Below are 15,907 nucleotides of genomic sequence, written 5' to 3' on the forward strand. Positions count from 1 at the left end.
AAACTTCATTTTTTTATGAAAATTCACTGATGTGCCGTTAAAACGGCATCCAAATACCAACCCAAAAGTCGCGCGTTCTTAAATCACGCAATAAAAAACGCGGCCAGGTTTAAGACCGTGTTTTGCGTACGTGATATAGTTCCTAACATTTGTTTATCAGTTTTACGACTTTTCGATAACCGCCCAAAATGTTGCGAACGGGAACGTGGTTACTAGCATGGGATTGTTATGAAAAACTAATATTTAAAATTGCCAGCAATTGGTATTTTATGACAGCCTGCATTAACATATAATACAGTTCTTGTACATACATAATATATGTACATACATAAGGTTATATGTACATACATAAGGGACTTGGAAAAGAACCTTAAAATTTACATTTTTGGAATTGCCATTTACGTAATAACATAACTTTCTTCCTGAGAAACCCTTCGAATGATGTGTATTTATACCACAAAAAATCCCACCTGATGACGTTTCAAGAGTTTGGTTAAAAATCAATTTTTTTTGATTATTCAAATCCAGCTGCCCACTTTTACAAATTGCTATGTTCATAAACAGGGAATTTTAAGTGCAATTGTTCATATACACATCATTATAATACGCCATAACAAGTAGTTCATTTCTATCTTTAGAAGCATATTTATAGTCAAGAGTTGCTTGTGTTGTGACGTCACAAATGACGCAATAAAGAATTTATCCCAGCACTGACGAGGCATAAATTAAAGCCTACATTTATATATATGCCATATCTTTAACATTTAAATTCCCTAAACCGCATTTTTCTGTGGGAAAATAGTTTTCAGACATTTTCTTTGTACGGTAACTATATAAATATTAACCAACTGGCTTGTTTAAATGTCACTACAGAAAAAATTATGTAAGCGATGTAACTTGCAAATAGTAAAGTTAAAAATAGACCTGGTTAAGTACTGTTGAATGTTAATAGATCTATAAACTCCGCGTGCTTCAAAATTAAAGAAAAATTTAAAGTTTTTCTTATCAAAGTCAAGTTTTTAAATAAATTTTCTATTTTTTTTGTAAACTAAAGATAAATTGCCCTAATTCCATATGGCATTGTGTTTAGTCCTTTAAATTTAATTATTTTTATTTCATTTTAATTAAACTGTTATTGCCAGTTGCAAAAAATTCCAAATTGACAGACATAAAAAGAATTTATGGTATGCGTCGTTTTGCTTATTACAATAGAACGCCCGCATTTCCAGAACGCCCATTCCCGAAAATAGATCCTGTCAAAAAACGACTCCCAGCTGTGTTTGATCTTTAAAGTCGAGGGCCCAGAAGTCAGACTAGGTCACGTGAGAATCTAACGCGACCCAACCCAGTTCTGAAGGTCCCAGTCTGAAAATTGATTAAATAAAGCGCCCAAAAGTCATTTGTCAATCAGTGTGTATCGATATAAACAATTAGCATTTATTTTGTTTTTTAGACCCCAACATTTCTGAAAACTAATTCCTAAAACTTTTATTGATAAATTAGTTACATAATATATGTTAAATACCTTACTAAAATCAAAGCTATGCCATATTCATTTTAATGGATAAAAATTGATTTTCATTGCAATGGATAAAAATTGACCAATTAAACCGTCGAAAATCGCACAAAAATATTATAAACGGCGAAAAATATTTTAAAAACCAATTTTATTTAACCTATGTTTTATTTTTATTTATTTTGTTTTTTCGCGCATTAATGACAGTGAATATCAAAGTATATATAATAAATATTACATCAATGCGACGGGAAAAAATGACAAAATCAATTTAATGATTTAAAACATGCCACAAATATTAATTTTAATATAAAGATTTTAAGTATGTTATGACATGGTCACCAAACCCAGTATATATTACAACCAATGACATAACTATATATCATATATATGGTAGTCGGTATATCAATATATATTTAACGAGCATTTCTGGGCGTATATTAGCAAACGACGTAATAACAATAGAATCACGTCGCCTCGCCTTTGCGTCACTACGCTGTCGTAACGTTGGCGTGGCTGAGAACGACAAACAAACGCGTTAAAAGGTGGCACGTGACCAAAATATAGCGCGCATTTTTTCGCAGAGGGCTAACGTAACGTTGTAGCGAATTTAAAGCTAGTTTTAATGCAATTATTAATAAAGCAAAAATAACATAAGGTAATTATTAAAATTCACCGTCTATAGGTACCAAAATTCGGCGAGTTTGCTGCATTTAGAATTTAATATTTTAGTAAGTCAATAGTGTTGTTTATAATGTTTTCAAATGTCCTTAAAATGCAGCATATTGGTTATAGTTATGTTAGAATTATTTGATAATACTAAAATCAATACCCAATTTAATTTAATGTACGACGCTAAAATGAAATCACGGTCAGAAAAAATTTAGCGACCGTATGACAGAGTTGTTATATAGAGTATAGCCAAATTTAAAATGTTTATTTTTTAGGACGTTTACTAACTTTATAAAAAAGAAAAAATATAATTGAAAGTGTTTTACTTTTGGAGACAGACAGCTAAAAACTTGGATTTTTTAACTTCACAATGATTGATCATTTGTAATAAGAACACTGGATTTAATCTGTTAAAACGTCTTGTTTAAGGTATTAATGTCAGCTCGGTGCGCTTGTATTCAGCAGCTAAATAACTAGGCTGCATTCTAACTACCGTGGGAATGTATCGCTGGTGCGTGGCCTCGTCGGTGCCATCAAAGAAAAACACAATGTTGTCACAACTCCGATTAAAAATTTAATTAAATATCAAAACTAGCAACTTATTAAGTGTTTAATTCTCCTTCGCAGAATTGCAAAAAAAGTTTTAATGTTTTGGCGTCGTGATGACTAATATGTACGTTTTAAGCGGATTTAACTTGCGCTTTTGCGACGAACATTAACGTTTTTTCTTTGTATTAAAATGAACTACAAATAAAGCTAATATTGCAGATATTTACCTGTGGTTTTTTGAGTTATGCGAAGCGCCGCGCACAGTTAAGATTTATTGCAAAAACTTTCAGTGACATTTTTTTAGATCTTTGTTTATTTAGATTTCAGTAACAGACTTTCAAAATTGAGGCAGTTTTGAAATGTTTTGTCTATCAGAAGGTCTGTGTTAAGATTAATAGCACAGAAAAATGTATTTTTTTAAATATAATCAGTCAAACTGACGCAATATTATGGCGTGTTTGTCATTCCAAACCGCGCACAGAATTCTGACTCCCGCCCCAAAATATTTACAAACTGTAAAAAGAAAATGGCAAACTTTACGACCTCGTTTTGCTACGAGCCGTTTCCCGAAAATCTCGCGTTCCGTTATCACGTGACTACGCCTCAAAGGTCACGTGACAAAACGGATGATATATGAAATCTGTAAACCTCGTTTCTTTGTTGAATGATAACCGGGCGTTTTATGGTCTATACAGCTTACGGAAATTAGCGTCGAATAAAACGGGCCATTGCGTTTAGCGTATCTGACACAACGTTTAATACACCCGTAAAAACGATTATCTTTTGCAATGTAAACATTAAATAAGGGCCAAGCCTAAATTAGGAAACATGCTATTTTACCCATGTCGAAATGTTATCTTAGCCTGCCTATAACCTTCGAAAAATTTACTTTTATCAAAGTGAATTTGCTATATAAGTTCAATGTTTAACCTTACCACGTGTTGGGTTGCTTATTTTATCAATTTAAGGGGTTAAGGGTTTAAAATACATCCATTGTTTTGATAGAGCACATTCTTAAATATAATTTGTCTTTATAAACGTTTAACATATTCAAAAAAAAAACATCTTTTACAGAGAAATTAAAGAAAATAAAATAAAAATCGTTTGATGTTAGCATTTATTTTTTAACCGGATATTTCTAGGTTTGGAGATTTATTTATACAATAAACACAAGATTTCATGGAATTAAGCAGCGCAAAAAATCTTGACCTAATTTAGTCATTTTATTATAATTATCTCCTGGCATCAAACGTCTAATAGTAGTGGTTAGACCACAACCACTAACCCTTATAATGTGTTGAAATAAATGCCCGTAGGAATAGGGGGCTGGGCGGGGCTGGTAAGAAGGCTAATAATACTCCTAATCTGCGTGACTTAAAAGCGCTTCGCCACGCGATCAGCTAACAGGTACAAGCGTACATGTTTTGACAACAGCTTTGGCGTGCCTGTCAATCTTTACTCAAAACGCCAGCCTGTCCAGCACACCCACAACCCCGTGCGACAAAACTAACACCAGGCTACACGCATACTACCGGTCCGTTACGGTGCATTCTATATACAAACGGTTATACGATACAGGACCTGGAAAAGGTGTGTGAACTGTATCGTTTCTATAGCGTGTCGACTTCACCCGTATAAGTGACATGCATAGTTTGCACAGCCTAAGACTGGGGCTCCATATTTGAACGGTGCAATGTTTTAAAAAGGGTTTTTTCGAGCCCCCGCCCTCGCTTTAAGCTGTCAATTAATCTCTAGTTTCAAGTCCCGTCTCAAATTCGATAAGGCAAAGATGTCACGCACTGGGCATGGGCACTTTAAAAAAAGTTACATTTAAATAGGTCGAGGTTAATTTCAGTTGAAAGTGATTAAATTAATAAGAAACACAAGTCCGAAAGCACACAACGCCTTGACTAAAATTTCTTCAAAATGCGTCACTGGAAAAATAATGTCGAAATTCGGCGAGCAAATTTAATTAGAATTGAGACCTGTGTGTGGCCGAGCTACCCCCTGTAAGGCCGGGAGTGCTAGCAAGCTTTATTTAACCACTTTTCGACATCTCAGCTGATATCAAAGTTTTGTATTGAACTATATTATAATCACATGCCTACTGCGAGGCACTGTTAGTCGGTTTAAATACACATTTTGCAACATTTAAACTATAGCTTAGTATGTTGAAGGTATACATAGCTGCTGCCACATTTGATGTTTATTAAGCATTAGCCTACTGTTTAATTGCATTTTCGTAAATTTCATTACTTTTATTAAAAGGGTGAACTCTACCTAACCTCCTAAAGGTATGAGTTATATCGTCATCCTGAAGGCTCTAAACCCATATAGGTATGAGTCAAACTTGTTAGAATGGGACAACCTTTATATGGTGTGTTTTGGTGTGAGATTGGTCTATTTTTAATCGGCTAAAACAAACTATGCGATTAGTTGGATTTATGAGGTTCAAATCCAATATACCTCATATTTTATTTTGATTTGGCGTAAAGAAATTTTTTTCATCCTGCGCAATTGCTTTTCAAATATTCGTTTTTTTAAACTTGATTTTTATAAACTTTTGTCATGTTGTTAAGAAGGAAACCTTAAAATTCTAAAAATAAACGATTCGCGCATTGCAACTTTGTTTTGTTTTTGATATAAATATAAAACAATTGACAGTAAATATTGGCCTCAATTTGTTAAACTTTTCTTTATGTCGGTCATGTTGTGTTAATACAGTTACATCCTTACCTAAAAGTGACACGCATGTCTTTTCAAAGAATTTAATCAGCGTTAATATAGGTTTGATATCCCTCTCTGTAAGAGAAACAGACTCCTTTAATGTATAGACTTGTCCCGTTATAATCCCCTGGGTATAAGTTGTTAGAAACACTGCATTACGAGCTTGTAAGGCTTACGCATCTGAGGTTTCAAATAGCGAAGTTAGGCTACGAAATTTGACGTATCATGGTGAGATTTTTGACTTGTAGATAACTTTAAAGAAGCCTTAGATATATTTTATCCGTTACGATAAGTATTATCACAGTCTGTGTATTTTGTTTTAGTTTTGATTGAAAACCTATATTTCTATGTTTTAAGACAGGCTCCGCTGCTGGCTATTTTGAGGCGAGACTTTACTAAACGTTGGATTTCCTTTTTCTATGTTTGCAATCGCTAATATAAAGAAGCGGAATTTTACTTCAGATATCAGTTCAGAAGTAGGTTAAATGCTTTGGTATTTAGTCTGTGTATTATTAGACTACAAAGAGCAATATCGTGGTCCGTAATGGAATAATTTGTTTGAACAGAAGGGTCGAAAAACTGTTAAGACAATCCTGCTTTGCCAGGATTAAGTCGTCAAGTTTAAAATTTGCAAAAAAATGTAGAAAAACTTCAATTTTTTGGCGTTTATATTTACTTTTGCCCTATGCTATATTTGCATTTTCGCATTTTAAGCAGGCACAGTAACAGAGTTTAACCTACTTTATAACTAAAGCGCCTTAGGAACAGAACTTGTTAAGTGTAGTACAGGATATTAAACAGTTTACTGTAAACAGTGTACATATATACGATTCCAGTTTTTGTTCAGCTAGTTGCAAATCTGTCGCGTGCCAAATATAATCTTTCCGTCTGACTGATCAAACAGTCGTAAGTGCGTCGTGTCAACATGGCGATAATTGTTGGCTGTCTGACCGCAGAATTAATCATTTAAGTCCGCGCCAGGTCTTTTCTATTAAAAACGTGTCCATTAGGCTACGCTGCGTGACTTTTCCGGGGATTTAGGGCCTAGCTATTGACGCATGGCCTTTAATTAAACTTCACAAGGCTAAAACAAGCCTGATTAGTCGGATATTTATCGAGTTTCAAGTAGCACCTGTCCGTGGGTAGGCCTTAGGGTGCGCGTTTTGACCGCATTCAGTAGCATTCGTGCGTTTCTGTCAGGATTCGGGAAGCTGGGTATTTACATCCAGCCTTTAATTGAATAAACCTGGCCTTAAAATGTCATTTTTCTGTTTAAATGAAAGGCGTGCATTTATTTGCAGTAAAGGCGTATTTACGGTCCCAAAAACTTATAAAAGAGGCGCCCTAAAAAAGTCGTCAGTTTTGCACCAGCTTGTTTTTTTCAATTTTAAAATCAGTCTGAACGAAAATTAAAATGGACTTTAGCCCAAATGAAACGATGTACAAACTTTGGGTATACTTTCCCCTGCCTTAATTGATAGGTTATTATCTTTAATCGACGTAAAATTTCGACATTATTAGCTATAAATATTTTACGATAAGATAAGACGTCAATTGGAGCCGTATATACGTCGTCTTGTAAGTTAGCTTAGCCTGATAGCTTGTTACAATTTTCAAATTCTTGCCCTTCCGTTTTTCATAAATTTTAAAAGGTTCAATATAGAAGAAACATGATTTAATCTAGGTGATTTTTATATTTAAAAAAATTGCTTAAGTTAGGATTACTATTTTACAATTAATTGTGACATTTTATTGTAAATAATTTTTTTTTTAATTGTGAAAATTTAAACAACAAAAATTCAAGAAAAATTTTAAACAAATTTATCTTTTATTTTTTTAGAATTGCATCTACAAAAAAAAAATATTTTAAAAGTAAGGACTTAAACAAAAATATCCAAGAATATAGTGTGATAGCAAACACCACGACCAAAACACCTTTGTTGACTTTTCTCTGACCCCCGAGTTGTTACCCTGACCCTGTGACCCATATTCCCAGGAGCAAGCTGTTTTAGGGGTTGAACTTTAGGCTGACGTCACATAATACGCGACGGAATCAGACCACCGTGGTGAGATTTCAAAAGAAAATTATCGGGTGACGAAATGCGTTTTTACTCACAATGCAGCGGATGTTTCTACCCACAATGCACGCGCAAAAACACTAACTATGATGCGCCTTTAAATCTTAAAAAAACTTACGCAAAACGCTCAATATTGACAATTTTTATGCTTTTAATTCTTGCGCATCAACCACTGCAATGTCTAGCTGGATCGAGCTCAAGAAAAATACCGAAACGACAAATTGGTAATTTTAATTTTTTTTAAATTCGCTCTTGAATAATTTTTTATTTGTATCGGGTTACGGTTCAATAGATTTCAGGTTCGAGTTCCACCAAAGCCATTTGCCCTTTTTTTTACTCTTACATTAAATTTTTTTTTTTTTTTTATAGTAAATATAAATCGATGTTTGCGAACCAGTAACGAAGTTGGGTGTGACACTTTTGCTTGTCTGCATAAAACCGATCGATGTGACGTCACAGGCCTGACGTCACTCTGTAAAAAGTTTACGTGGGAAGCGGGGAATTTTAATAGATTGGTAAGTAAAAAATTAAAAAAAAACATTTTTCTTTTAAAAAAAATTAAATTTTTTTTTTCAAATAAAGACAGAAATAAAAATGGCGCCCTAATAAAAAATATTTTTTAAGTAAATAACATGAATAGTTTAAAATTAGTTTTTATTTACCAAAACTGACAGATTAAATGGTTTAAGTTAAAAAGAACGAAATAGTAATAATGGATTTACTTCTGACGAAAACGAAAAAAAATCACGACTTTTTTTAAATAAATAGGAGTTAAAATCAAACTTTAAAATTTAAATTGGTTCGTTTTTTGTTTGGTAACTGAATTCATAATAAACAAACCATGATCTATTTTTATTTTATTTTACTTTTTCTAAAACTTAAAAGAAGTACCGACATTTAAAAAAAAAATCGTGTCTCGTAAAAAAGGAAATTTGGGCACGAATTTCTTTATCAAACAATACGCTTGATATTCAGGGCCACTTAGTAATATCTGGGTGACAGTAGGGACTTCCCCAATATTTTATTAAAACCCTTTTGCCAACACAATTTTTTACCTAAAATTTTACTTAATTTACTTAGTTTAAGGTGAATGAAAATGTAAAATATGTAAAAAAAAAAAAATTTAAAGGTTAGTTTTTTTAAAATGTAGTTGGTCTTTATATAGCTGTGTATCTATTATGTTTAAATACAGGCATTTAGAGACATATTAAGGTAAAGTTACGATTTAAACGTGTTATATTAAAGGAGAGGTTAATGTCATTCTAATCTAATACGATTGTCATTTTCCCGGCAACAGGAAGCAACTCTTGTTGAACAAAAGCCTTACAGGTTCAGCTTTTCCACGTTTCATTTAATTAACCAGCAAGCTGCGAATCTGTCGGGACAGTTTATTTGATTTATTTCGAGTGCCTCCCTAATTCTTCAAAAGAAGGCGCTGAGAGCTACGTCATGTGACGTCATTGCGACAGGGTTTTTGAAACCTGATATATTTGATTATCATTTTCCAAAACGTGTTTTTCCAAAAAAAAAAATTGAAAATATAATTAAGTTGGAAAAATTCTTCAAACTTAACCCATTTTCTAACATTTAAACTCATATGCAATTAGCCACATCTTAAAATAACTTTTAAATATTAAAATGTCAGCAATATTATTTTATAATTCACAATCAACTGTCCGACAATTTAATGAGCCATTTGTCGCCTATTTAGATTAAGTATTTTGTTTTTTTAAACCATTAAACAACAGATCGTACCAACTGTAAGACTAGACATTCAATTATATTTATCTTTTTAGGGTAAACGATTCATTAAAACATCACTCAGATGCATGACCCAAGAAATTAAATCAAAGTTTCGAACTGTGCACCGGGACTGTCCCCACATTGAGAGCTTCCTAAGCAGGGTACAAAACAACTGTTACATGAGTAGCAATGTCTGCAGGATCGCGTCGAAAAATAATGCAAGTTTGAAGCGCATTCTGCCACCTAACGACATTTTAACATCAAAGTAAGTGTAAAATTTTAAACCTTTATAAACATGTAAAAATTATATTTAAATACATTTTTTTTTTCAGGTCTTCCTTGCGTCTCTTCCAGACGATCGTTGGATGCGACGATGAAGTCAAATCTCATTATAATGACGTCATATCGAACGTTCTTGGTCGTTCTTTTTTAAACACTTTAAATTACCTACAAACTGGAACGAATTCGCACTTTACGAATGCCTTTTGGGGCATGCTAAATATGCCGTTGTTCGCGGATGAATACAACGGCGAAATAAGTTAATTTTACAATAGAGCGCCAAGTTTATTAACTAAAAAAGGTTAAAATTTGCTTAGACGAAAAAAGAGAATGCTGTCAGAAAGAGCCTCTAACACTCCAAAGCCATCTAGCGACTGTATTTTTTGCCATAAAATACGAAAAACACTGTAACTTTTAGATTAAAACTTTTTAACATTAACTTTGTTAGTTAAGTTTTATAAGAATTAAAACTTCCTGACGAAAATAAAAATAATATTTTAACAAGTTTAATGTGTACCTAACTGTCATTATTTTACTATTTTGTTTTATAATAGACTCTGTTTGTTTCTTACATTTCTGCACTGTATACTTAGTTTTCTATTAAATTTCTGTCAAACATATTTTTTATTTATTTATAAGTTAAAAAAAGTTGTTATAAGATTTTACATACAGTTATTAATATAAGATGTCTATTTAATTTAATTTAACTTTAAAAAACACGTATTCAGGTTACAATCCCGATAGCCAATGATCATACAACCCTTCTATGATCATTGGTCGAGCTAAGTATACAGTTTTGATAGGTCAAAAGGTCACGCGAACGATTCTATGTACGTGAAATAAAAAAATGCTCTTATTTTTGTTTTTTTAATTGTTTTCAAAAATTTCTTGGGTTTAATTAGGTCACGTGATATTTTTGGCCAATAATATTGCATACAAATTAAAAAAAAAAAATTTTAAATCAAAAAATAATTTTTCTGTTAGAACCGTAGGTCATATTATAATGTTTACATAATATTTTTCAAAAATATTAATATTCATAAAAGTTATGACACTTTTATTAAAAATTGACAAAATCTCAAAACTTAAAATTTTATATTTAATTAGACGCACATTGGCCTAACTAACATTCAAGATTAAACATTTCGCGAATATTTTTAGTAAAACAAAAGTTTGAGGTAATTTTTATTTTGGGTTTAATTAAATCACGTGATATTTTTGGCCAATAATATTGCATACAAATTTTTTAAAAAAAATAAAAAATTTTAAATCGAAAAATAATTGTTGTGTTAGAACCGCACAGGTCCAATTACCGTGTTTACAAAATATTTTTCGAAAATATTAATATTCATAAAAGTTATGAAACTTTTATAAAAAATTTATGAAATCTCAAAACCTAAAATTTTGTATTTTATTACACGCGCATTGGCCTAACTAACATTCAAGATAAAACATTTCGCGAAAATTTTCAGTAAAACAAAAGTTTGAGGTAATTTTATTTTGGGTTTAATTAGGTCACGTGATATTTCTGGCCAATGATATTGCATACAAATTTTTTGATAAAAAATTAAAAATTTTAAATCGAAAAATAATTGTTGTGTTAGAACCGCACATGTCCAATTACCGTGTTTACAAAATATTTTTTGAAAATATTAATATTTATAAAAGTTATGAAACTTTTATTAAAAATTTATGAAATCTCAAAACCTAAAATTTTGTATTTTATTAGACACGCATTGGCCTAACCAACATTCAAAAAAAAACATTTCGCGAAAATTTTTAGTAAAACAAAAGTTTGAGGTAATTTTTATTTTGGGTTTAATTAGGTCACGTGATATTTTTGACCAATGATATTGCATACAAATTTTTTGAAAAAAAATAAAAAATTTTAAATCGAAAAATAATTGTTGTGTTAGAACCGCACAGGACCAATTACCGTGTTTACAAAATATTTTTCGAAAATATTAATATTCATAAAAGTTATGAAACTTTTATTAAAAATTTATGAAATCTCAAAACCTAAAATTTTGTATTTTATTACACGCGCATTGGCCTAACTAACATTCAAGATAAAACATTTCGCGAAAATTTTCAGTAAAACAAAAGTTTGAGGTAAATTTTATTTTGGTTTTCATTAGGTCACGTGATATTTTTGGCCAATGATATTGCATACAAATTCTTTGAAAAAAAATAAAAAATTTTAAATCGAAAAGTTATTGTGGTGTTAGAACCGCACAGGTCCAATAACTGTGTTTACAAAATATTTTTCGAAAATATTAATATTCATAAAAGTTATGAAACTTTTATTAAAAATTTATGAAATCTCAAAACCTAAAATTTTGTATTTTATTAGACGCGCATTGGCCTAACTAACATTCAAGATAAAACATTTCGCGAAAATTTTCAGTAAAACAAAAGTTTGAGGTAATTTTTATTTTGGGTTTAATTAGGTCACGTGATATTTTTGACCAATGATATTGCATACAAATTTTTTGAAAAAACATTAAAAATTTTAAATCGAAAAATAATTGTTGCGTTAGAACCGCACAGGTCTAACTACCGTGTTTACAAAATATTTTTCGAAAATATTAATATTCATAAAAGTTATGAAACTTTAATTAAAAATTTAGGAAATCTCAAAACCTAAAATTTTGTATTTTATTAGACGCGCATTGGTCCAACTAACATTCAAGATCAAATATTTTGCGAAAATTTTCAGTAAAACAAAAGTTTGAGGTAATTTTTATTTTGGGTTTAATTAGGTAACGTGATACTTTTGGCCAATGATATTGCATACAAATTTTTTGAAAAAAAATAAAAAATTTTAAATCGAAAAATAATTGTTGTGTTAGAACCGCACAGGACCAATTACCGTGTTTACAAAATATTTTTCGAAAATATTAATATTCATAAAAGTTATGAAACTTTTATTAAAAATTTATGAAATCTCAAAACCTAAAATTTTGTATTTTATTACACGCGCATTGGCCTAACTAACATTCAAGATAAAACATTTCGCGAAAATTTTCAGTAAAACAAAAGTTTGAGGTAAATTTTATTTTGGTTTTCATTAGGTCACGTGATATTTTTGGCCAATGATATTGCATACAAATTCTTTGAAAAAAAATAAAAAATTTTAAATCGAAAAGTTATTGTGGTGTTAGAACCGCACAGGTCCAATAACTGTGTTTACAAAATATTTTTCGAAAATATTAATATTCATAAAAGTTATGAAACTTTTATTAAAAATTTATGAAATCTCAAAACCTAAAATTTTGTATTTTATTAGACGCGCATTGGCCTAACTAACATTCAAGATAAAACATTTCGCGAAAATTTTCAGTAAAACAAAAGTTTGAGGTAATTTTATTTTGGTTTTCATTAGGTCACGTGATATTTCTGGCCAATGATATTGCATACAAATTTTTTGATAAAAAATTAAAAATTTTAAATCGAAAAATAATTGTTGTGTTAGAACCGCACATGTCCAATTACCGTGTTTACAAAATATTTTTTGAAAATATTAATATTTATAAAAGTTATGAAACTTTTATTAAAAATTTATGAAATCTCAAAACCTAAAATTTTGTATTTTATTAGACACGCATTGGCCTAACCAACATTCAAAAAAAAACATTTCGCGAAAATTTTTAGTAAAACAAAAGTTTGAGGTAATTTTTATTTTGGGTTTAATTAGGTCACGTGATATTTTTGACCAATGATATTGCATACAAATTTTTTGAAAAAAAATAAAAAATTTTAAATCGAAAAATAATTGTTGTGTTAGAACCGCACAGGACCAATTACCGTGTTTACAAAATATTTTTCGAAAATATTAATATTCATAAAAGTTATGAAACTTTTATTAAAAATTTATGAAATCTCAAAACCTAAAATTTTGTATTTTATTACACGCGCATTGGCCTAACTAACATTCAAGATAAAACATTTCGCGAAAATTTTCAGTAAAACAAAAGTTTGAGGTAAATTTTATTTTGGTTTTCATTAGGTCACGTGATATTTTTGGCCAATGATATTGCATACAAATTCTTTGAAAAAAAATAAAAAATTTTAAATCGAAAAGTTATTGTGGTGTTAGAACCGCACAGGTCCAATAACTGTGTTTACAAAATATTTTTCGAAAATATTAATATTCATAAAAGTTATGAAACTTTTATTAAAAATTTATGAAATCTCAAAACCTAAAATTTTGTATTTTATTAGACGCGCATTGGCCTAACTAACATTCAAGATAAAACATTTCGCGAAAATTTTCAGTAAAACAAAAGTTTGAGGTAATTTTTATTTTGGGTTTAATTAGGTCACGTGATATTTTTGACCAATGATATTGCATACAAATTTTTTGAAAAAACATTAAAAATTTTAAATCGAAAAATAATTGTTGCGTTAGAACCGCACAGGTCTAACTACCGTGTTTACAAAATATTTTTCGAAAATATTAATATTCATAAAAGTTATGAAACTTTAATTAAAAATTTAGGAAATCTCAAAACCTAAAATTTTGTATTTTATTAGACGCGCATTGGTCCAACTAACATTCAAGATCAAATATTTTGCGAAAATTTTCAGTAAAACAAAAGTTTGAGGTAATTTTTATTTTGGGTTTAATTAGGTAACGTGATACTTTTGGCCAATGATATTGCATACAAATTTTTTGAAAAAAAATAAAAAATTTTAAATCGAAAAATAATTGTTGTGTTAGAACCGCACAGGACCAATTACCGTGTTTACAAAATATTTTTCGAAAATATTAATATTCATAAAAGTTATGAAACTTTTATTAAAAATTTATGAAATCTCAAAACCTAAAATTTTGTATTTTATTACACGCGCATTGGCCTAACTAACATTCAAGATAAAACATTTCGCGAAAATTTTCAGTAAAACAAAAGTTTGAGGTAAATTTTATTTTGGTTTTCATTAGGTCACGTGATATTTTTGGCCAATGATATTGCATACAAATTCTTTGAAAAAAAATAAAAAATTTTAAATCGAAAAGTTATTGTGGTGTTAGAACCGCACAGGTCCAATAACTGTGTTTACAAAATATTTTTCGAAAATATTAATATTCATAAAAGTTATGAAACTTTTATTAAAAATTTATGAAATCTCAAAACCTAAAATTTTGTATTTTATTAGACGCGCATTGGCCTAACTAACATTCAAGATAAAACATTTCGCGAAAATTTTCAGTAAAACAAAAGTTTGAGGTAATTTTTATTTTGGGTTTAATTAGGTCACGTGATATTTTTGACCAATGATATTGCATACAAATTTTTTGAAAAAACATTAAAAATTTTAAATCGAAAAATAATTGTTGCGTTAGAACCGCACAGGTCTAACTACCGTGTTTACAAAATATTTTTCGAAAATATTAATATTCATAAAAGTTATGAAACTTTAATTAAAAATTTAGGAAATCTCAAAACCTAAAATTTTGTATTTTATTAGACGCGCATTGGTCCAACTAACATTCAAGATCAAATATTTTGCGAAAATTTTCAGTAAAACAAAAGTTTGAGGTAATTTTTATTTTGGGTTTAATTAGGTAACGTGATACTTTTGGCCAATGATATTGCATACAAATTTTTTGAAAAAAAATAAAAAATTTTAAATCGAAAAATAATTGTTGTGTTAGAACCGCACAGGTCCAATTACCGTGTTTACAAAATATTTTTCAAAAATATTAATATTCATAAAAGTTATGAAACTTTTATAAAAAATTTATGAAATCTCAAAACCTAAAATTTTGTATTTTATTAGACGCGCATTGGCCTAACTAACATTCAAGATAAAACATTTCGCGAAAATTTTTAGTAAAACAAAAGTTTGAGGTAATTTTTATTTTGGTTTAATTAGGTCACGTGATATTTTTGGCCAATGATATTGCATTCAAATTTAAAAAAAAAAATAAAAAATTTTAAATCGAAAAATAATTATTGTGTTAGAACCTCACAAGTCCAATTACCGTGTTTACAAAAATATTTTTCGAAAATATTAATATTCATAAAAGTTATGAAACTTTTATTAAAAATTTATGAAATCTCAAAACCTAAAATTTTGTATTTTATTACACGCGCATTGGCCTAACTAACATTCAAGATAAAACATTTTGCGAAAATTTTCAGTAAAAAAAAAGTTTGAGGTAATTTTTATTTTGGTTTTCATTAGGTCACGTAATATTTTTGGCCAATGATATTGCATACAAATTTTTTGAAAAAAAATAAAAAATTTTAAATCGAAAAATAATTGTTGTGTTTGAACCGCACAGGTCCAATTACCGTGTTTACAAAATATTTTTCAAAAATATTAATATTCATAA

At 29.7% G+C, this 15,907-nt stretch overlaps 1 protein-coding gene across 1 annotated transcript; it reads left to right on the top strand.

The window, feature by feature from the left end:
- The first annotated feature begins 6,665 nt into the window (after positions 1 to 6,665).
- LOC145745717 (stanniocalcin-like) lies at positions 6,666 to 10,033 on the top strand. The gene is made up of 5 exons (XM_082563869.1): positions 6,666 to 7,148; positions 7,305 to 7,766; positions 7,912 to 8,057; positions 9,339 to 9,550; positions 9,618 to 10,033. The coding sequence occupies exons 2-5, from the start codon at positions 7,565 to 7,567 to the stop codon at positions 9,826 to 9,828; spliced, it is 771 nt and encodes a 256-aa protein (XP_082419995.1). The 5' UTR covers positions 6,666 to 7,148; positions 7,305 to 7,564; the 3' UTR covers positions 9,829 to 10,033.
- The last annotated feature ends 5,874 nt before the right edge of the window (positions 10,034 to 15,907 follow it).

Source organism: Corella eumyota, chromosome 3 (genome assembly GCF_963082875.1).
Source record: "Corella eumyota chromosome 3, kaCorEumy4.1, whole genome shotgun sequence".
Lineage (NCBI taxonomy): Eukaryota > Metazoa > Chordata > Ascidiacea > Phlebobranchia > Corellidae > Corella > Corella eumyota.

What these genes read in the sequence shown, in the direction of transcription:
- LOC145745717 (XM_082563869.1), top strand. Translation starts at nt 7,565, where the DNA reads ATGCGTTTTTACTCACAATGCAGCGGATGTTTCTACCCACAATGCACG. An exon ending in CGGGGAATTTTAATAGATTG is followed by an intron (nt 8,058 to 9,338) that starts GTAAGTAAAAAA and finishes TTATCTTTTTAG; the next exon opens with GGTAAACGATTCATTAAAAC. An exon ending in AACGACATTTTAACATCAAA is followed by an intron (nt 9,551 to 9,617) that starts GTAAGTGTAAAA and finishes TTTTTTTTTCAG; the next exon opens with GTCTTCCTTGCGTCTCTTCC.